This window comes from Aspergillus nomiae (genome assembly GCF_001204775.2).
Source record: "Aspergillus nomiae NRRL 13137 chromosome Unknown contig00240, whole genome shotgun sequence".
Taxonomy (NCBI): Eukaryota; Fungi; Ascomycota; class Eurotiomycetes; order Eurotiales; family Aspergillaceae; genus Aspergillus; species Aspergillus nomiae.
Genome location: NW_015378295.1, coordinates 28046 through 48637, shown reverse-complemented (window position 1 = coordinate 48637; position 20592 = coordinate 28046). Strand labels below are relative to the sequence as shown.

At 48.9% G+C, this 20592-nt stretch overlaps 6 protein-coding genes across 6 annotated transcripts; 3 read left to right on the top strand and 3 right to left on the bottom strand.

The window, feature by feature from the left end:
- Nucleotides 1-821: 821 nt before the first annotated feature.
- Nucleotides 822-3717, bottom strand: ANOM_006578 (ankyrin repeat and protein kinase domain-containing protein; the record flags this gene model as incomplete). The annotated part of the gene is made up of 4 exons (XM_015551834.1): nucleotides 822-861; nucleotides 911-2583; nucleotides 2654-3332; nucleotides 3401-3717. 4 exons carry the CDS (start codon nucleotides 3715-3717, stop codon nucleotides 822-824), a joined length of 2709 nt encoding a protein of 902 aa, XP_015404807.1.
- Nucleotides 3718-4506: 789 nt separating this feature from the next.
- Nucleotides 4507-7140, bottom strand: ANOM_006577 (MFS transporter; the record flags this gene model as incomplete). Its single annotated transcript, XM_015551833.1, has 13 exons — nucleotides 4507-4625; nucleotides 4685-4733; nucleotides 4787-4826; nucleotides 4884-5007; nucleotides 5113-5379; nucleotides 5438-5552; nucleotides 5620-6037; nucleotides 6102-6202; nucleotides 6259-6320; nucleotides 6377-6471; nucleotides 6525-6665; nucleotides 6725-6994; nucleotides 7115-7140. 13 exons carry the CDS (start codon nucleotides 7138-7140, stop codon nucleotides 4507-4509), a joined length of 1827 nt encoding a protein of 608 aa, XP_015404810.1.
- A 2445-nt stretch (nucleotides 7141-9585) lies between these two features.
- Nucleotides 9586-10939, top strand: ANOM_006576 (uncharacterized protein; the record flags this gene model as incomplete). The annotated part of the gene is made up of 5 exons (XM_015551832.1): nucleotides 9586-9751; nucleotides 9804-10099; nucleotides 10162-10464; nucleotides 10534-10686; nucleotides 10739-10939. 5 exons carry the CDS (start codon nucleotides 9586-9588, stop codon nucleotides 10937-10939), a joined length of 1119 nt encoding a protein of 372 aa, XP_015404811.1.
- Nucleotides 10940-13963: 3024 nt separating this feature from the next.
- On the top strand, nucleotides 13964-15187 carry ANOM_006575 (glycoside hydrolase family 28 protein; the record flags this gene model as incomplete). Its single annotated transcript, XM_015551831.1, has 3 exons — nucleotides 13964-14188; nucleotides 14251-14670; nucleotides 14729-15187. 3 exons carry the CDS (start codon nucleotides 13964-13966, stop codon nucleotides 15185-15187), a joined length of 1104 nt encoding a protein of 367 aa, XP_015404808.1.
- An 858-nt stretch (nucleotides 15188-16045) lies between these two features.
- Nucleotides 16046-17751, top strand: ANOM_006574 (MFS transporter; the record flags this gene model as incomplete). The annotated part of the gene is made up of 5 exons (XM_015551830.1): nucleotides 16046-16075; nucleotides 16128-16219; nucleotides 16275-16337; nucleotides 16397-16511; nucleotides 16573-17751. 5 exons carry the CDS (start codon nucleotides 16046-16048, stop codon nucleotides 17749-17751), a joined length of 1479 nt encoding a protein of 492 aa, XP_015404809.1.
- Nucleotides 17752-17880: 129 nt separating this feature from the next.
- On the bottom strand, nucleotides 17881-20488 carry ANOM_006573 (uncharacterized protein; the record flags this gene model as incomplete). The annotated part of the gene is made up of 5 exons (XM_015551829.1): nucleotides 17881-18396; nucleotides 18453-18837; nucleotides 18894-19517; nucleotides 19570-20227; nucleotides 20278-20488. 5 exons carry the CDS (start codon nucleotides 20486-20488, stop codon nucleotides 17881-17883), a joined length of 2394 nt encoding a protein of 797 aa, XP_015404805.1.
- Between the last annotated feature and the right edge of the window lie 104 nt (nucleotides 20489-20592).

The following is a 20592-nucleotide window of genomic DNA, read 5'->3' as shown; positions in this document are numbered from 1 at the left end:
ACGGTGATGGTGATCATGGGAGTAATTGTAATTTGTGCGCTGCTTTGTTTGCGTGCTGCTGATGGTCTGACACCTGACCCGTCGCTTTGGGTATATCTTTCCGTGAGCGGATGTTGCGGTGGTTTGCTTGGTTTGTTTCGTGTGCTACGGGCCATTGGCCAATCATGTTTGATGGGGGACTCATGATCGGATGGAACCCTAGTTGCAGTTCGCAGTATGATGAAGAGTATTAAGATATGGAAATAGTTCAATTGCTTGGGGAGAATATCAAGTACTGTAACTAATTTTGTCTCTACTAGTGTAGGGAACTTGATCGAAATTCCTGATTGCAGTCGATATTCACAATCCCAAACCTATGACATCATAGCCATCATGTAACATTATATATTCCTCTCACTAGATCAGACCTGGTATACCCTGATACACCCTACTCCATGATACAAACCCGCTTTTCCTCACGATGAAATCTAACGATCTTACCAATACGAAGAGAAAGAAAGAAAAAAAAGAAAAAACGAAAACAGAGAGGTAGAAAAAGGGAAATAGAGACAAGAAGATGGAAAGAAAGAAACAGATAGGGTGAACTAGAGACAGAGATAGAGACACATACACAGAAACAGGAACAAGACGGGAATCTCGGTAATTAACAAAAAAAGGAACTAATGAAAGTGAATCCAGGAAAATGGAGAATGCAGAAATGAACAGCACGAGATAGGAAAGAAGACCGAGATAGCGAGCACATGAGTATCTCAGTTCAAAATTTAAACGTGGAGAAGCGGCGAATAAGACTAAAACGAGTGGTCGATGATCCAGGCCTGCCTTCACTCTCTCGACGGCCTTGTGGCTGCGCATTTTTGAGGACTGCGGCCATATCAGAGGTAGGTGGCGAGGTTTCGGGCGTTCGCCATACTCTGCTCCCTCCCTGAGGAGTACGGCTGCCAATTGCGAACGACCCTCCTCTACAGCAAGTGATAGAGGTGTATAACGGTTTGTATCGGCCATATTGATGTCCGCGAACCCTTGTAAAAGTTTCCCGAACTTTTCCCACCAAGATGCCGCGCCATCGTACCGCTTGATGAGGGTGATCAGAGGAGTCTCATCGTTATGGGACCGGCGGATATTAAATGAAACTCTACCCTTGAGGAGCTGAATGATCTTCGCCCCATCTTCACTAAACATGGCGTAGTGCAAGCATGTATAGCCATCCCGAGAAGGGCGTGAGCAGTCCGCTCCACGGTCGAGAAGAAGTCGGACGGCTGACACATTGCCGTGCCTGCATGCTGCCATGAGTGGAGTGACGCCCCTTCGTGATGGGGCATCAATGTTCGCACCGGCGTTGAGAAGGACCTCGACAACATACGCGTGATGCTCCTTTGCAGATGCGGCTATTTTGAGAGGGGTGTCTCCATTGGAGTCTGGGGTCTCAACGTCGAGGCCTGGTTCTCGAGCCAAGAGCTTCTCAAGCTTGAATGCGAGACCGAACCGAACAACATGTATAAGTAGTCTGTCATCGTCATGCCAAATCCGCTCCTCAATATTGGCGTCCCCATCTAACAGGCTAATCGCATGCCAAATTAGTCGTTCCTCTCTCAGGCGGCTTTCTCTGTTACTGATCCCTATGTTGTCTGACCCACTGCCGATTGACGCCGACCCACCGACACTGGTGTTAGTACTGGGTGGACGAGGAACGATCGGTCGAGCAATATCAACCAAGTAGTGCAGTTGCTCTTGAACATCCCTAGCACTCGGTCTATCATCATGATTGATAGAGAGCATAGAAACAATCAGAGACTGACATTTTTCCAGAAATTCAGGGTTGTAATTATAACCACCGCCGACCAGCCCAGATAGCCATGTCCGGACGTGGGGATTTACCACAGGAGGCGAGCCACGGTAAAAATAGTCATTCTCGTAAGGAGATTCTCCATCATCGCTGGTACTCCTCAGGTGGTCAAGTTGCATCATTCCACCTGTTCCCCCTAACCCGAGCGCAAGGACCCGAGTTAAAATACACCCTAAGGACCATATGTCGCTCTTAAGGCCAAGTCCTGCGCCATCCGGTGATTGATATGGACCAGGAGGCGGCCGCGACAGCTCTCGATGGGTGAATGAATCCACAAATTCCGTAACAGTGGTGCCAGTTCTCTCGGGTCGGGACATGATCGAGATTCCAAAATCAGAGATCTTCCACTTTCCCACTTTGGGATAGTCCAAGGAGTCTCCCTGAAACACAAGTATGTTGCCTGGCTTGAGGTCCATGTGACAACAGGTAAGACCAGGTGGATTGCTGTCCAAGCCTTGATGGAGGAAGGCTAGCGCCCCAGCGAGATGCGCGGCCTCTTGCATCAGGTCACGTACCGTGAAGTCTGGGCATCTTTGATGCCCTTCGCGGAGAAAGACATCTAGATCCATTTCCGCCAACGGGGAAAGAATATTGAACGAATTGCCAATAGTCACGGTAGCTAGGAATGGAACAATGCGATCGTGCTTAGAGAGGCTGGAGCGAAGTACGTCGAGGTTGTTGGTTTCCGAGCGGAAGTCACCTCTGGCTTCGAACTGTTTCAAAGCGACCGCAATATCTTTCTACAACCAGCCGGCTTGGTCAGCTTCTCAAGCTTGGTAATAAGATATCAATGGAACTAATAGGACTTACGCTGTAAGGCGCTCCTGGCAGATGATGTTCGGATCGGGATCGAAAATGTCCACTTCCGATGATCTCCTTGGTGACCCTGCCATATGCACCGGTCCCAATACTGGCCGATGTCTCGTTGATAAAAGGAAGTTTCCATTCCTTCGAAAACATCAGACTCTTGCCCTCTTCGATGTCAATCGGACAGAAAGTATATTGGCTGGCTTGAAACTTTTCAGCCCACGGGGACCCCAGGAATGAATCATCTTCCAGAATCGCCAGGGTATACTTTGGGATCATTCGATCTGAACGGTCCAGTTTGCCATTCTTGTCGCGGTGTCTGAGGAATATGTCTCCAAACCTCCCCCAATCCTGCCAGCCGATATCCACGAGTATAGATAGCGTCTGCAGCCAGTCCTCCCGAATCTCATCTATCCAGCCGTAATCGAACCCAGGCCGTACGAGGTCTATGAATTTCTCCAGGCGAGCCTCGCTCCAAATAACTGCCAAACTATGCCGAGTTACGACCTTTTCCGATGGCCTGTCTCTTCGGTGTGTTGCAGTTTGGATCGCACGGGAGAGCTCTCGAAGCATCGACTCCCGTTGGAGAGATTGCCGCCGTTCCGTAGGGCCTTCGACGAATAGAGAATCAGGGGAATATGGATGGCTGTCACCTATGAGATGTGGTGCTCTGTATCTTGTACTATAAAATGAATCAGTCAGTGCAAATGAGACGGGCATGAAGTCCAAACGGTCACTTTGTATACTGACCTGGCATGGACATTGTAAACGTGGTGATCATCTGGAAAGTAAGTGTGATGCGGAGATATCCCATACATCTCCATTTCTGGACTGTGAGGTTGGTTAGGAATTGTTCTAGGTGTTGCATGCTCTGCTGGTGTAAGTCTTCTGGTAAATTGTCTGTCCGCCTCAGAGCTGGATCGATGTGAGGAGTCATCGGCAGAGTACGAGTTGAGGGTGCGGTGAAAGCCGTTTAAACTATAGCCATTTGCCGACAGATTGGCATCGATCTCTTCATCGGACATTGTAACATTGAAAATAGTGCGAAATACATCATGACGACTCATGTTGAGCGTGGGATTGCGGGCCGCAGCGTCGAGGTCGCGAGCGACGCTCAAACGGACGGCTGGGCTTCAGTCCAAATGAGTCGCTGCGAGCGTCTAAAACTACCAGTGTACATTAACAATAAATTAATCTAAAGAGCCAGTAGTAGACATGAAGTGAATGCGTACAATGTGAGTATGTGCAGTACATATGCGTTGGCAGAAGGGCTACCGGTGCCTGCATGAAGGAAAGATGAGTAACGGAGGTGAGATTGGAAGAAACGGTGATTAGGCAACGTCATGGATTAGTTGCCCTTTAATTCACGTGTGGCTTGTTTGCTCTTAATACTTGTGCTTCCTTCGTGTCCCAATGGTCTCGAGTCCTTAAAACTCTCAGCCTCGGCCAAGAACGAATGGGGCTGCCCCCGTGGGGATCAATGCTCACTCGAACACCTCGACTCGATGGGTGTATTGGACCGGTACTGAGGTACTGGAGCTAATTAGTCAGGACTAGGACGAGGCGGCGAATAGGATCTTCTCTGATGACCCCTAATTTCTGTATAATGTGGCTGTACAGCCCAGTGCATAGGGGCGAGTTACTGGGAGTTGTGACTGTTAAGTTACTGCGGAATTTACCACACACGCATTTCGGTGCCTTCACCGAAGAGAGAAAAACCAGCCGACTCATTAAGTTACGTACATAGAATCCTAATTTGGTAGGCCTACGTCGCCTAGCAAATCTATGAACCCAGACGAGAGGTACTCTACAGACATTCTATGTAATCAGTGGAACGCGGGTTCTCATGCTATGCTCTAGGCATAATCATCAAATTGATGAAGATGATGTGGCTCATCCTCGATTCTTCGTCGGCCACACAGATTCCCAAGGCTAACGACATGCTCCTTGACGTGAACGGACATTTTTGTGTTAACTGTGGCCTCAGTCAGCATGTATCGAGGTAGGGCAGAGCTGTAAAGGTGAAAAGCGTACATATTTGGTTCATTTCTTCCAGGCCCACTTTTGCAGTCCCACTGGGAACCTACGCTGAGAGTTAGCTGTTGCTAGGTGGTCTGGAGATGGCAGAGTACTTACGAACAGAAAGACGAGAAAAAACGCCAGCGCATTGAGTCCCCTGGCGCACGGTTAGAATCTCATGGAATATACGATTGGGAGAATAGGGAAATCCCACGTGAATATAAAACACAATTTAGATTCTCCAAATTGTCCTAGCGCATCGGTCAATTCGGGTACAAAGAGTACCAGAAGCCCGAGACCCAGGAAATTGACCATAACGCTGAAGCTCATGCCAACCTCTAAATTTTAGAGTTAGTAGAAACCCCATTGTCTTGAGCTATCCAAATATAGGTCTTGTAAAGGAGACAATTGGCGTAAGAAAGGAAGAAAGAGCCAACACTCACCACGAAACGCAAGTGGGAAGACTTCGGCGCTGAAGGTGAACGGCACTGGTCCCGCACCGATCCCATAAAAGAACGTGAAGAAGCCGATGGCAAAAGTCGATACCAGAGCCAGTCTGGCCTCGTCGTCACCGATTCGGAAGAAAAATCCAATGGCAAGTAGACTGAGGAACATTCCCGCTAGTGAGATGAGCAGAAGAAGCCGACGCCCACGCCAATCAATGTATCGATACGCAGGAATGGTGAAGAGGAAGTTCGCCAGGCCGAATCCTAACCTCTGTTACAAATGTCGTTTATACACATGGAGTAGATACGAATTGCCACTTACCAAAGTTAAGCCAAGTTATGTTCGCAGGTTGCCGGGAATCGCTCATGTCGGGATTCTTGTCGTGCGTGGTTGCACCTTTGAATAGTCGAGAAGAGTAAAACGAAAGAACATTGATCTAACGCGATAATGAGACAAATGATGTTGCCAACTTCAACAAGCACAGCAAGAGAGGAGCGACTCACACCACATAGTTGTTGTGACGCCATGACCAAGAAAGCAGCCAAACATGCTCTTTGGTTGCGTGGATGGCTGAAAAGCTTCCCAAGCCGCCACAGAAAATTGGTTTCTCGCACCTTCTCCTGGTATATCTCTTTACTATACCAGTTCTGCGGCCTTTCTCCCTCAAACATTTCCGTTTCGACTTGTAGCTGACTATGGATATAATAAAGATCTCTCGCTGCCTGGATGTCGGTGCCTCGTAGCTGCCGGAGGCTCACGAATGCACCGGTATAATCGCCTTTACGAATAAGAAACCGAGGGGATTCGGGGCACAGAAAGACGAGGAACAGGAGGATAAGAGCAGGAATGGACGATGTCCCCAAGAGCACTCGCCATTGCCGATCCACAATCCAGTCGCACGCGAAGCCAACAAATACACCACTGTATCGATGGTATGTTAGTTTCATTTCAGCAAGAATCAAGAGTTAACTCCATAAACACGTACAAAGTATCGAATAATTGCCACATCATCAATAACCGTCCTCGTAGATGGTCAACCGCCGCCTCTGCGGCAAAGACTGGGGCGATTGACGCCTTTGCACCGATCTTGTTATTGATATTTAGTGAGCCTTTGTCAACCGTAGATAGAATAAATAGCTTACCCCAATACCTAGTATCACTCGACAAGCAAGAAGCTGCTGCCATGTCATACAGCGAGCGGTACCTATTTGTTTCGAAGTTAGAAATGAGTCCAATGAGCAGTGTTTCGACGATTTCTACCGAGTGCACAAGCAGCACAAAACACGGCTGAGATGAACAGTGCTGGCCGCCTCCCATAATTACCCTCTTGGAGAGGATCACTTAGCCATGTTCCACTGCCAAACCCTTTAGTTCCTCTGTGTCTTCTTACGTCTGTTGGGCAACTCACATCATACTACCCGATAACCAAGGCGCAGCATCAATAAAGCCACCCAATAATAGATGGTGGTGCGTCCAGTCTTCACCCTGGGGGTGCAAATCATGCTTCCAACCTCCTGAACTCGCATTGATCGTCGACTGCTGCCAGCCTCTATCGGAATTAGTCAACAGGAGCCTCGAGATGATTTGATCCTTTCCGGGCGTACCTACTGGGTGATTGCCGCACATGCTGTAGTTAGAATGGTCACCTTGAGGTCTTTACTTTGCTGCCAAAACCCTGACTCTTTTTCATCCTTGATCGCCTTGAACTCTGCCGTTGTTAATTGGAGGGTGTATAGGTTATCCGGCTCCTGTGCTATGCGTGCCCCTTTGATAAGCAATTCCACGTCGATCACGTCTTGCAGGTGGTTCCGGTCATAGAATTTGCGAACGTCTTCTTCCAGTTCGTCTGGTGTTCTCAGTACCAGCGGGTTTCGAGGCCTGAAGGATTCAGCGTAAGATGAGCATGATGCCCGACCGTAAGCAGGAGTGATGGAGGTTCAACAACACCATTGGATGAAGGACTAATCGCAAAGTGAAAATAAAGGAAAGAATGCTTACCGCCTGGCTGTGTTGTTTGCCCACATGTTGTCCCTTACATGAATGCCTCCAACCTTAACCTTTCAGCATGCGCGAGGTAAGGGGCTCGGAAGATAGGATGGTTTTTAGCCACACCTTAAGGCTAACAAAGGGTCAAGTGGAGCACCCAAGGCTTATTTGAGCTGCAGGTTCTTTATGCCACTTGGAAGGAGAAGTAGCTTTACAAAATAATACTTTAATGGCACAGAATACGGAGAAGGTGAGGAGGTAAGGAAGCAGGGGATCTGGCCAATAAGCCAAATTTCACCAGAGAAAAGAGACAAGGAAAGAATTCCCCACCCTGTCAGATAGAATGGGAGCTTGCATGACGGGAAATGAGGCTCGTTTTGTGGATTATTTCATCCAGATGCTGGGCAGTCTTCCGAAAGTTTTAGAGACTCGTATTCGATCATCATGTACAGCCTTGCCTTGGCACTCCTGGGGTACTGAAATCACTTTTCAAATTACCGTGCATATGTCACAAACCGCGCTGCAGTCGTTGTACTCAGTATGTATGGTTGAAGATTGTGAAAAAGTAGAAGAATCAAGTCGAGTTGAGTACTCTGTCTTGTGGTGGCTGTTGGAAGCTTCGGCAATGGGATGGTAAGAGAGGACAGACTTGAACGAGATTTAGCGCCGAACGGACTGCCACCCACTGGTTTTGCTTTTTCTCTTTGATTAATTTGTTTGCTCTCTTTCCTTTTCCTGTTTAAGTTCTTGGACTACTGGATACCTGCATAGGGGCTGTGCACCAAAACTGCCGACGAGACCACTCTTCTACCCGTTAGGGATCATCTATCTGGCAATGGATTCAAATTCCAACCCGTTGAATACCTCGCCAGAAGGGTATCCACTACGCAGATGCCCCAGATTCGATGTTATGTAACGAGAAGAGAAGAATTTCCGGGGATTTCCGAATGGTACTAAAATCCATAGGGCATGGATTGACATCCCCCGCTTCTCATGCAGCGATCCTCCATTCCCCGCCCACCTTTGACGTGGCCGTACTCCAAGCAGGGGGAAGATGACTCGATCCTTCAAGCCATTGCTAGCCTCACTGGCGTAACCGGCCTGTCGGGCTGTGATTCTGGAGCCCGTCACACCTTCTGCGTAAGTTGGGGAATACACAAGCGCACGCGTCGGAATCGAGAGGAGTATCACCCAGCGCACTGATCTCGTCCTCACAGCCTCACGAGTTTCAGAGGCTCTGCGCCTCTTCGTACTGCCAGGATTTGTTTCTTTTTGCCTATAACCGCATGGAGAGAGCTGAGAGCCCACCCTTCGCCCCGTGCCCAGATCAACTTGCCTCTTCCCTTTTCCATCTAAGCCATACTAGCCAACCTTGACCATGAGCGGGTCCGTTCAGAACACCATCAGCCCCGACATAACAGGGTATATCAGAAAGGAAAGGCTCGAGGCTAGGCTTCTAAGCCTGTTTGGCAAACCGATCAAAGTTCGTGTAAGAAGCCTCGCTGATAGCGCTGGTATCTCAACCCTGCTGACACACAAGGTTAATATGAAAGCATATCAATGAGCGATGGGTTTTTGACGCCCCGAGGATAGTGACTCAGGTAAGCAACTCTGTGCAACTTTAGTGGTAAATTGGTTTCTATTCCGTGGGCTAATTTGTTCATTTCCCATGCTTCTAGAGTGAGATCGAGTGAGTGCGAGAGAGTCCAGTACGCATTAGTTGTCAACAATCTGACTTAGTATATTGCCATACAGCGATCTTCGTGATTGAATGAATGTTTGATCATACGGTGATGGACGTGGATGAGATGATCACTTGGTTCGGTCTTCTCATGTGGCTTTGATACCGCAGCAATATTATTTTACTTTTCAACGTATCCTGCTTTATGTAATGTAATTCGCCGCTGGCTGTGTTTGCTTACCTGCAATGCTATCCCATGCTGCAGCCTTGGACTACCATCCCTTAACCTGGCTAAATCTGCCTCGTAAACTGAAAGGTGCGAGCGAATCTGGTTATAAGCAACTTGTTGGTACCTTGGTATCCTTAAATCTGCTTCCAGAAGAGTTCTAGTGTGACGTCTAGAACATACTGGGCACTTTCTGTGAGAATGCATGCCATCGCACCGCTGCAAGGCGATAATTGCCAGATGAATCCATTGACGCCTGAGCACTATGCCGCGATAGAACCTCATCTCCGATATCCGACATTTGTTTCTTGTCCGGAAAAGTCAAACATATATCTGTTTGATTATCTATGTACGTTGTCAGTCCCTAGAACAAGCTTCTGAATCCTGGCTTACTGTATAAGCCTCATCTGGTCCCAAAACGGACGGCCCTCACCTATTCACCAATAGCGACGACTTCGAAACTCATATCGCGACCACATCCAAACCACACACACGTATAGTGTTAGACGTACTGCTCAAACGACAACGTAGTACCTAGACTTACAACCCTCCAGGTCAATATGTTCTCAAAATTCAATGCGTCCCCTCGGAGTCACCGAACAAGCGATGCGAAAGCTCATAAACACATACGGTATCGACGCGACCTTGCTCGACCTCGCAGTTTCCTTTGGCGACAAGCCACAAAGTGCTGATGCAGGACACGGAGCCATGACAGTGAGGCAGAAGGAGGACGGCTCATACGGTACTTAACGGACCTGAAAGCCGACACGAGAACCATGATGCTGATCTTTCAGACATGCAATACCTCTTCACATATGCGGAGAGAAATGCCGCCCAGGGAAATGTGCCATGGACGATCCGACAGACCTGCGTCTTTCACAGATACAATCCCGCTGGATCCGGCAATCTCTGGATCTTCTTTCACGCGAGGCCACGTTCAAAGATGCAGCAACTGATCGAAGCTGAGATCACTTCTCAGCATGCAGGCGTGTCCAAGAGCTGGTATTCGATGCATTTACTCGTGCTTTCGGCATATATTGGCAACTGGCGCTGGTGTATCCGCAGCCTGGGCGAGGAGATCGAGAAGACTGTCAGTGTGGAATGCGACCGACACGTTTATGAAGACCAAAAAAGCGCTAACCATTTTCTTAGGTTGATATCGCCCTAACGTTGGATCTTTCAAGGCCTGATACCGATAAAGACGGGCTCATTCAGCTCTTGACACCACAATATCTGGGCGACAAGCTCCTATCGCTCTCTTCCAGACTACAGGTCGCGTTGGAAACTGTTCGCAGACTGAATGACATGAACACGCTTTTCCAATCCAAGGGGCTTACCACGGATAGCGACTCCCAACTATTCGCCAGCGAGATGGCCTACTACGTAACTACCATCGAAGGGTACATGAAAAGCGTGGAAGTACTGGAAGGAAAGGTGAAAGGTATCTCAGACTTGGTATGTTTTGCACCTCATCATTCCATGATTCTGAGTCTCAGATTTGCTAACGTCGCTCATCCGATGTAGTTGGCAGTTGCCCTCAACCTCAAGGGCCAGACTGTAGCCAACGAAATTAACGACAAGATGCTACAGCTTACCAGCGAAGCATTCGAAGATAATGCTACTGTCCGGGTCGTTACGCTGGTCACCCTTATCTACCTACCTGCTAGCTTCGTCTCCGTATGTCAGATTCAATGTTCATGGTACATATCAGCTCTAACAATACATGCAGACTCTTCTAGGAATGAATCTCTTTGAATTCGGTGACTCGAATGAGAAAGGATTCACAATATCCAAGCAGTTCTGGATCTTTGTAGTAACAGCAGTACCACTTACGATGCTCACCCTGGGATCTTGGTATATCATCACCAAGCGGCAAGTGAGGCTGCGGCAGAGGAGGAAAGAGGAGAGAGAAGGAAGTAAAATGTGCTGAGATATCTTTCTTTTTGTTTATTTTTCATTTTATTCTGTTTTATTTTCTCCTTGTGTCCATTTGCTTCTTTGGTCATGAGTATGTACGTCTCTTTACTGAATATACGAGCGTGAAAAGGATGGTCGACATATTCCAGCGAGAGCAGGGTGTTGGAGGATGTCTTCTGCAAACTTTATAGGTATTATAGATTAAGGCGGCACAAGATACACATAGAAATCAGGTTTATTGCTGGAAGCATTGTTCAACCATTTTACCCTCCGAGTCTCTTTCTGATCTTTGAGGATTGTACAACCGCTATTCTATTAGACTAAGTTATGGGTGGTTGATGATTCCCTGATGGCATTCTGCATCCATACAGCATCACCTTTCATACGGCGCATTCGAGGAGAGTGTTTACATATTCAAATTAAACATGCACCCAATTAAATTACCCACTATATCCCGGTATTTTGACTATCGAAACCAAGAAGTTGCTGCATCGAACTTCTCCGGCATGCAGTCGAGCATGTGATTATTCAAATAGGATCCTTTCGCCCGGTACCATCTGATCTATAAGATATTCCCTATAGCTACTGATCTGAGAGCATATGTCTTACAATACCTGTCAGGGCATGCCCTTATTCTTTGCTCCAGGTCTAATACCAGACAACTAGAACGGATATGAAAGAAGATGTCCCTATTGGAAATTGCCTGGAACAGCCACAATACCTCTCACTCGTAGCTCCTTTAGAACCCATTGACCTCCATTATTAAAAGAGATTATACATAACACATGCGTTACTGCGTTCGAGATCTTCTATGCCCAATTGATATATACCGTGCTTGAGATAGCTCCTAACAGAGCGGGAATAGAAAGTTATGCCAACCCGAAAGGCGACTGCTCGAAGAATGAGCTTTTACCCCAACTCCAGCCAATTACTAGATTAATATGCAGTCGATATAATAGACCACTGTATTATAGCCAGAATGAGACAGGCGGTATTTCTCAAAACGCTCGGGTACAATTCAAAATTCCGAGGATGAGAGCGGTGTGGCAGAGAGGATGTTCCTATTTTTATTATTACATTAGCCTTGATTCATCATTGTCGATGCAACTAGTAACCCGGATATGGCTAGTTTGGATGTTTACCTATTCTGAAGGCCAAGTGAAAGTATTCTGTGTTAGGGGATGGTCTCTCTCCCAGTGCTGCCGGTTAGTGCACTGGTACGTTTTGTGCTGTTAAAAACAGAAAAACCAATTAAGGAGGCCCTCTATTAATGGATGCCTGCGTCATTCATGCCTAGGTCATCGCGTCCTCTTCTGGTCTATTATCGAACAATTCATCCTGATGCTTGAATGTATTCGTCGAGCCGTGGATCGTCCAAAGCTGCCGTATAGGCATGGCGTGAAGAATATCCTTCATATTCATTCCCGGGCGTCTGTTTTGCTATTTCATGTTGAGCTTTTCCCTCATGATCGTATTCCTCTGGAGGTTAGAAAGTCGAGCGGTTGCTAACAGAAGGCTGCTCAACATGAAACGGTAGTGACAGGTAATTTGAAAAGCTGTACGACCAAATGCCCAGTTACCTCCTTTCCATGGGCATTTGGATCGTATTCGCGCAGTGGCAATCTTCGGACTCCGAGTGTGAGACCTTCCGGATACGGCATTCGTCTTTCACGAAATCAACCAGCGTCAAGGGGAGAAAGAATTCCACTACGCATCATGCGATATTGGAATTCGGAGAAATCCCCCTCTCCCTTCCATCTTGCCGGTGCATCCGAAGGGAGCAAAACGTCGTGTTGATTGATTGATGCAAGCGGATTCGTCTTCCACCTATGGTAGGAAGTTTGCGCCACAGCGAATTCTAGAAGCCCAAGTCCAGATGAAACTGAGACACTACTCCGGAGTAAAGCCGTTTTGCCTTTGCCAGAGCTGACCCACTGGGTGGAGCACGCAGGCTTCCAGCATTCCAATTTTTCGTAGCATACATCTGAGCTGGCCAATCCCTTATCCTATACTGCAGGCTGTCATGATCAATTGTCCGAGGACATTGATAACATTTCATCAATTCAGAACACCAGATTAACTCGGTTAGAGATTGATGTGACGGTTCCTTTGTGAGGTGTCAAAGCGCCGGGCTGATCCGGAGATTTGCCGAATATGACAAATCCGGATTGGTGATTCTGACTGTTGATCCCTTCTTTATTTTCTGAAAAGGATGAGGCCCCTGATCCAGGGACTCCAGGCAACCCAATTTAGGGTAGATTAAACCAGCAACTCAAGGCCCAATATGGATAAATTCAGGATGGTGGAGAATCGGTACCTTCGGTCCCAGCCGACGGGATATCACGAATAGCCCTGACTTACAAGGGCGACGAATAGGCAACACCGGAGAATAAACGGTAAAACCTTTTATTTAGCTAGTGAACTTTACCAAAGTGACCATGTAGCTTGGTTCCAATCATGCTCGATGTACCGAAGGATCACGATATCCACTGGTTCAAGCAGGGACCGAGTTCCCTCAGAGTGAGACAAGCATGAGACAAAGCGTCGGATATGGGCCAGGGGATCCGGCAGATGAGCACCTATTATCCCGAGCGCTTTAGGGATTGTTGGACGAAAAGATGAGTAGAGGACTGATAGTGGGGCCGAGCCTTACCGGATCTTGGCCTGAACCCTAAGGGCCCATGGGTCCGCTATGCCTTAAATGCCTTCTAGGGCTGCGATCCGTCGTCAGAGGTTGATGATACTGATAATAGCACGGTGGAACAGTTTCACAGTGGAGATTCCAGTTCCACCAATGATGGGGCCATTTCGGCATCCTGGAAAACAGGCCCACGCTGCCGCCAAGCTCAAGATCCGAAGCTTAAGTATGGAGAACCATGAGGTATAAAAACTCTCGTTGTTCAGGGCTTTCAGGGAATTCCTCATCTTCAAATCACTGCTTTCATTCCTTTGCTTTCCTTTTTTTCTGTTGAACAGGCCCCATACATTCATTTATTCATTCCTGTACGTTCTGTTGACCAGAACCCATTCATTCGCTATGCATTTCCAAGCTCTCGGTCTCGTCGCCCTTGGCGCTCTCGCTGTTGCTGCCCCAGCCCCTTCTCGTACTTCTGAATTGGTTGAGAGGGGTTCCTCTTGCACCTTCACCTCTGCTGAGCAGGCTTCTGCTAGCGCCAAGAGCTGCTCCAACATCGTCCTCAAGAACATCGCTGTCCCCGCTGGAAAGACTCTTGACTTGTCCAAGGCCAAGGACGGTGCCACTGTATGTTCAAGGAATATTCCGCTGAGTGCATGATAGACTAGCTAATTCGACCCGCCTTCTAGATCACCTTCGAGGGCACTACCACCTTCGGCTACAAGGAGTGGAAGGGACCCCTGATCCGCTTCGGTGGTAAGGACATCACCATCACCCAGGCCTCCGGCGCTGTCATTGACGGCCAGGGCTCCCGCTGGTGGGATGGCAAGGGCACCAACGGTGGAAAGACCAAGCCCAAGTTCATCTACGCCCACAAGCTCCAGTCCTCGACCATCAAGGGCTTGCACGTCAAGAACTCCCCCGTCCAGGTCTTCAGTGTCCAGGGCAACGACGTCCACCTGACCGACATCACCATCGACAACTCCGAGGGTGACAGCAAGGGAGGCCACAACACCGACGCTTTCGACGTCAGCGAGAGCAACGGTGTCTACATCACTGGTGCCAACGTCAAGAACCAGGATGACTGCCTGGCCATCAACTCTGGCGAGGTGAGTAGATCAGCCACGCGGATCACACTTCTGGCACCGGGATACTGACGTGACCTAGAACATCGAATTCACCGGCGCTACCTGCTCCGGCGGCCATGGTATCTCCATCGGCTCCATCGGTGGCCGCGACAACAACGTCGTCAAGAACGTCAAGATTGCCGACTCCACCGTCGTTGACTCCGACAATGGTATCCGCATCAAGACCATCTCCGGTGCTACTGGCTCCGTCAGCGGTGTGACCTACGACAACATCACCCTCAAGAACATCAAGAAGAAGGGTATCGTCATCCAGCAGGACTACAAGAACGGCGGCCCCACCGGCAAGCCCACCACCGGTGTCCCCATCACTGACCTCACTGTCAACGGTGTCACTGGCTCTGTTGACAGCAAGGCCACCCCCGTCTATATCCTCTGTGGCAAGGGTAGCTGCTCTGACTGGACCTGGAAGGGCGTCAGCCTGTCCGGTGGCAAGAAGTCCAGCGAGTGCCAGAACGTTCCTTCCGGCGCTTCTTGCTAAGCGTATCGTGCTTGACCTCGGCTTGGGCTCTGGTGTATAGATCGCCGGGGCGCAGGCTTGGACTCTCAATAATTTTACTTGATGTAGTATAGATACATATGTCTTCTAATATAAGCATCAGCTTCTTGCTGAGTGCACATATTTTTCTAGAGATGTTTCCTTCCGTTGTTCATATTATTTTCTCGTAGCACGTATGCTTCAAGGAAAATATATAACAAAAAGCAGAGTTCAGGGAGCATACCGAGCACGCCAATCTATCCCTTGCCTGAGAGCAATACTCGCCCATGGAGCCGAAATGTTTTCGAGATTGTGGTGAAAGTAACTGGTATCCCTTGCAACACCCTCCATCGAAGGTGCAAAGGTCCAAATATGTCGGAATCCGCTTACTACGAGTGTATCTGTACTCATTCGAACGCTTCTATGATCGGTCCAGAATATATTCCCGACACAGCGATTAGCAGAAGCGTCTTTTACTGGTCGAAAGATATCCTCTGCGTATCGGAATTATTGTCAATAGGGTCAATGCAAGGCTCAAGAAAAGCGGTTCATTTATTGAGTGGAAAGGAAAGCTATATTGGTTGTTATTCTGAAGAAGAGAATGCGCTAGCCCCAATTTCGGGGTCTCGTCGATACACAGCCGAGCTTTGGGTTAGTGAGCCTGGTGGAGTTGTGTCCTGAGGTATTCTTATTGGATAGTGGCGACTGGTCTAACCTCAAGCTCGGGGAATGTCTTGGCATATCGCATGTTTCTTTCTATACGATCGATGATAAAAAGGGACAGGACAACCCATGCGCGACGAAATTCGTTTACTCGCTGTATTGACTCGGAGGAATATCTAGCCTTCGTCATATCCCATCATGTCCGACGAGGAAAAGAACAAACAGGCTGTAGGTGCTATCTGACCCCGTGGTTGATGTCGGCTCATGGCAAGGTATGTAGGAACCGGCAGCCAGTCGGGAGGCTTATCCGGTGATGGACTTGGGGAATGGAATAGTGGGATGGGAAAGTCAAGAAGATCCCTTAAACCCCAGGTAAGGTCCTAACATCAGAACAACGAAGAAAATGGGACTCACGCCAGAACGAAAGAAACTACCCGCCATCTCGCAAATGGTTTCAGTTAGCGACAGTTAGCATTATCACATTCATCAGGTAAGAAAACGAGACAGTTGCAACCATCAAGGACGTTGGCATTGACCAACAGCTTGTAGCCCATTTGCATCGTCAGTATTCGCACCTGGTGTCAGCCTTGCCGAGCAAGAATTTGGGGAAACATCCTCCATACGCGGCTCTTTTGCAGTGACAGCGTATCTTTTCGGCTATTTTGTGCGTTTAAGTACCCAGTAGCTAAGGCTACAGTGGTCGGCTAACAGCTTCATCATGTCAGAGCGGCCCCTTAGTTCTATCTCCACTCAGTGAGATATGCGGTCGTCGAATCACATTGAACGCGGCCACGACGATCTTTGTGCTATTTCAAATCGGCTGCGCCCTTGCTCCCAATCTCTCGGCTTTGATTGTCTTTCGTTTCTTGACTGGCTTTGGAGGGTCCGGCTGTCTGACAATTGGGGGCGGTGTTGTTGCCGACCTTTTCGAGGCAGAGCAACGTGGACTGGCCTTGTCTGTTTTCTCGTTCGGGCCACTATTTGCGCCAGTGATAGGACCAATATGCGGAGGGTTCATTGCACAACGCGCCGGGTGGCGGTGGAGTTTTTGGGTGTTGGTCATCGTGGGAGGTACATTGACCGGTATAGTCATGGTAACCAACAGAGAGACCAACCCGACGGTGCTCATACGGCGAAAGACAGTAGCCCTGCGCAAGGAGCTGAGCCGCCCCGAACTTTGCAGCTCTTATGAGAAAGAGGGCGAGGCACGCGGACTAGCGACTCTCCTGATGAAAACATCCACCAGGGTAATCAAGCTGTTGGTAACCTCGCCCATCGTACTGATGATGGCTCTTTATATTGCGTCAGTTTATGGCTGTCTCTATCTTCTCTTCACCACAATCACCTCAGTCTTCCAGGACCAGTACGGCTGGAGTGTAGAAACCAGTGGCCTTGCATATATCGGACTGGGGCTAGGCTTTTTCGCAGGCCAGGTGGTATTCGCTCTCACAAGCGACCGGACTCTCGTCCGGCTGAAACGACGTAATAATAACATCGTGGAACCTGAGATGCGTCTTCCGCTGTGCTTGCCATTTGCGCTCTTCGTGCCAATCTCCTTCTTCTGGTATGGCTGGTCTGTTCAGGAGAAGACACATTGGATCGTTCCTATTATCGGACTCTTCCCCTTCGCCTTCGGTAATATCGGCATCTTTGGGACACTGCAGGCATACATCGTTGACTCCTATCCTCGCTATGCGGCATCCGGAATCGGGGCAATGACAGTTACTCGGTCCCTGTTCGGTGCACTATTGCCCTTAGCAGGACCACCCATGTATGAAAAGCTTGGATACGGTTGGGGAAATTCGCTTCTGGGATTTGTGACACTGGCGATGATTTCGCTGCCTATCCTTTTTAGCAGATTCGGTGCGTCTCTCCGACAGAGGTTCCCGGTCGATCTAGAATAATGTAATTGGCCAACCAGGACGGGCTTCGGTGAATAGAATGTTTAATAAGTACAGATTCAGCATGAGTTTGGCAGATGTACCTCAAACGTACACAGGGGGCGCAGCTAGGTATTGATATTCCCGGGGGCTTTATAGCAACCCCTCTGAAGTGAACAGGTCGCCGATCATATCACTAAAGTCGATTGGCCCAGTACCGTCAATCATATGTCCATAGTCGTCCCCGCTAATCCCGTAATCTTGTACGTATGTGGAATGTAGGGGACTGGGTTCCATGATCCCACTGCTAACAAACGGCGTATTGTCCATACCCGATGGTATCGGAAAAGGCGTAGAGGTACTTGACCGTTGAGCTGCAGTAAGCACCGGAAGGCCTTGACTTATGCTTCCAGCAGTTTGAAGAGGTCCCTGCGGAAGGCTATTTGCTGACTGTATTTCAGTCGCTGCCGGAACTGGCACCGTGTTACTTTGTCTCCCAGCTGGTGATATTTCCTGGTAATCCGATACAATGGTCCTTGATACATGGCCAAACGTTTTCTCAGCCAGAGCGGTGGTATATGAGTCAGACACGCTTGGGGACGGACCAGGCAAAACATTCTGTAGAGACAGATCGCTTGTTCCAGCAGGCAAAATTGTTGTTGTCAAAAGCTACACAGCCGTTCAGTATCATACTCTGCATATAGGACTAATTGCATGATACATACCTTTACCGCAAAGCTTGTCCTCTTCGCGAGCGTTGAATATGGCTCCAAAAGAGTCATGAGATCCCGGGCAGTGCGCAGCTCTGCTAGAGCCATTTCCTCGACTGAGGAACCCTTCCTCGCCAAGACTATATAAAGCATAGTCAAGGAGGCGGCCAGGATCATATTCGAAATATCCCAGTGTACTCCGCGAAAAAGCCCTTTGTGATACATATCCTGTGCAAGGCGAATGATGTTGCGACTGGCATCTACACAGGCGGAAGCATACGCAGGGAAGCCATCCGTCGGTCCGACCTCGTCGGTCGAATAAGTACCAAGGTAATGCAGGAAAGGTCGGTACAAATAAATCTGAGCATGTGCGTATGACATGCATAGCTCGTATTGTGCACTGCACCATGTCAGATCAGAACAAAAGGCCGGGAAAAGTCACTGTACTTGGCTTACCGTTCGATGTGCAGTGGATGCTTCTCCTGACCGAGTCGTAGGCTTGCAGGAAGTGAGGCCAGCCAGGACCGCAGCTCGCTTTCTAGTTCGCGGACAGTCTCTTTACTGACTAGATGGCGCAACGGCCCCTGGCTGTGCGTTTTCTTGACGCCTTTTAATGGGTATAGTCGCTTAGTTATATGGCCGAGGACGTTATGGAGTCGGAAACATGCGACGCTGGCAATGGTTGGGTTCCATTGCACCCCGGTATGTGGCCTGTCGGCACGCGCCTCCATGGCACGCATTATACTGTCGCACGATACACTCGGGTACTCAAGATCAAGATCGTCGCACCCCATGGGCATAGGCAGCCCACCCGTAATGGAGACACATGCCAGAAGGTGACGTGTCGTCCAGAAAATGTGCTTTTTTTCTTCCCGCGTAAATGCATCATCCGTCTCAGTGACTTGATGATATTTCATCCGTAGCGCCAGGGAAAACGTGTACGAGAGAGCTGAGAAGCTTGAGCTTACTCGGGCAGTGTATAGTAGAAATATATTCATGTAGAGAATGGCCTGGAGAGTGACCAAGTCGTTGCAGCCTTGCAGATCAGCCAAGCTGCGGCAGGTTTCAAAATATTGAGTTCTGTCGCTGTCAGTTCTCCAGCTGCTCAGACGTGAATCCTGTAACCACGCACCCTTCCAAGATGAATGTTTCCCGAGATCCCTCCTCATCCATTTCAAACAGACATCCCAAAGCCATAAGGGAAAATAACAGTGCAAGATATCGATATTCCTCGGTAGCATAGTCCTTGACGTTCAAGGTAAATAGTAGGGCAAAAGCGGAATGGAAAGTCGGACGGTGTACGAAATTGTGTAAGAAGTGCGCATCGAAAGCGAGATCGACTAAATAGCGGGCTCTGTCTCGCGATGGCAGCGATATGGCCTGGCCCGGGCCATTTGACAATGGGAAAAACTTCGGTGCTGGCACATCCCTTGCTCGCACTCGGTTTTCGGCATCTGCTCCAGGCCAGTTCCCTAGCTCATCTTTTAAGCGCCTTACAAAGTCCATGTGCGCCGCAGAGTGCAAAAAGCGTGCCTCGCCTTGGTTTTCAAGAGCCGAGGGGAGTCTGACGTCGGGAACACGACCACTGGTGCCTGAAACAGGATTGTCATTGAGATTACCTTGGGTAGAATGCACGATATCTGTAGATCCGATGGGGGGCGTTACGGTCGTCAGCGCAGCTCGCTGTTGACACGACTCTTCGACTGCCTTCAACCGCTTCTCAAGATGTTCTATCCGGTCAGGCTGAACCGGGCTCCTCTTCCTGCGCCGTGGGTGTGAGAATACACAATCTTATCTAATCAGCAGCGCCCATCAGTAGGGAGAGGGTACGAGGATGTACCATTGAAAGAGTCACGGCAATGGCTACAGGGGTACGTCCTGTCACATTTGATTTTCATCCTCCGGCACACGTCGCAGGCCTGGTTTCGTCGGGGCTCTGCTGGGCCATCAATAGTTGTCAACAGGCTGGAGGTGCCATTCGGGTCACGAGCAGCATCAACATTGATGCCATTTCCAGAGACCTGAAATTGCTGTAGCATCGGGTTCATCATACATCAGAAGTATGTAGGAGAGTTGGATGCTGCAGTCAAGAGACACAAATGTATGTATGTAAGCACGTGCACGGATCAGCACAGAAATAGGCTAAACTTCTTTG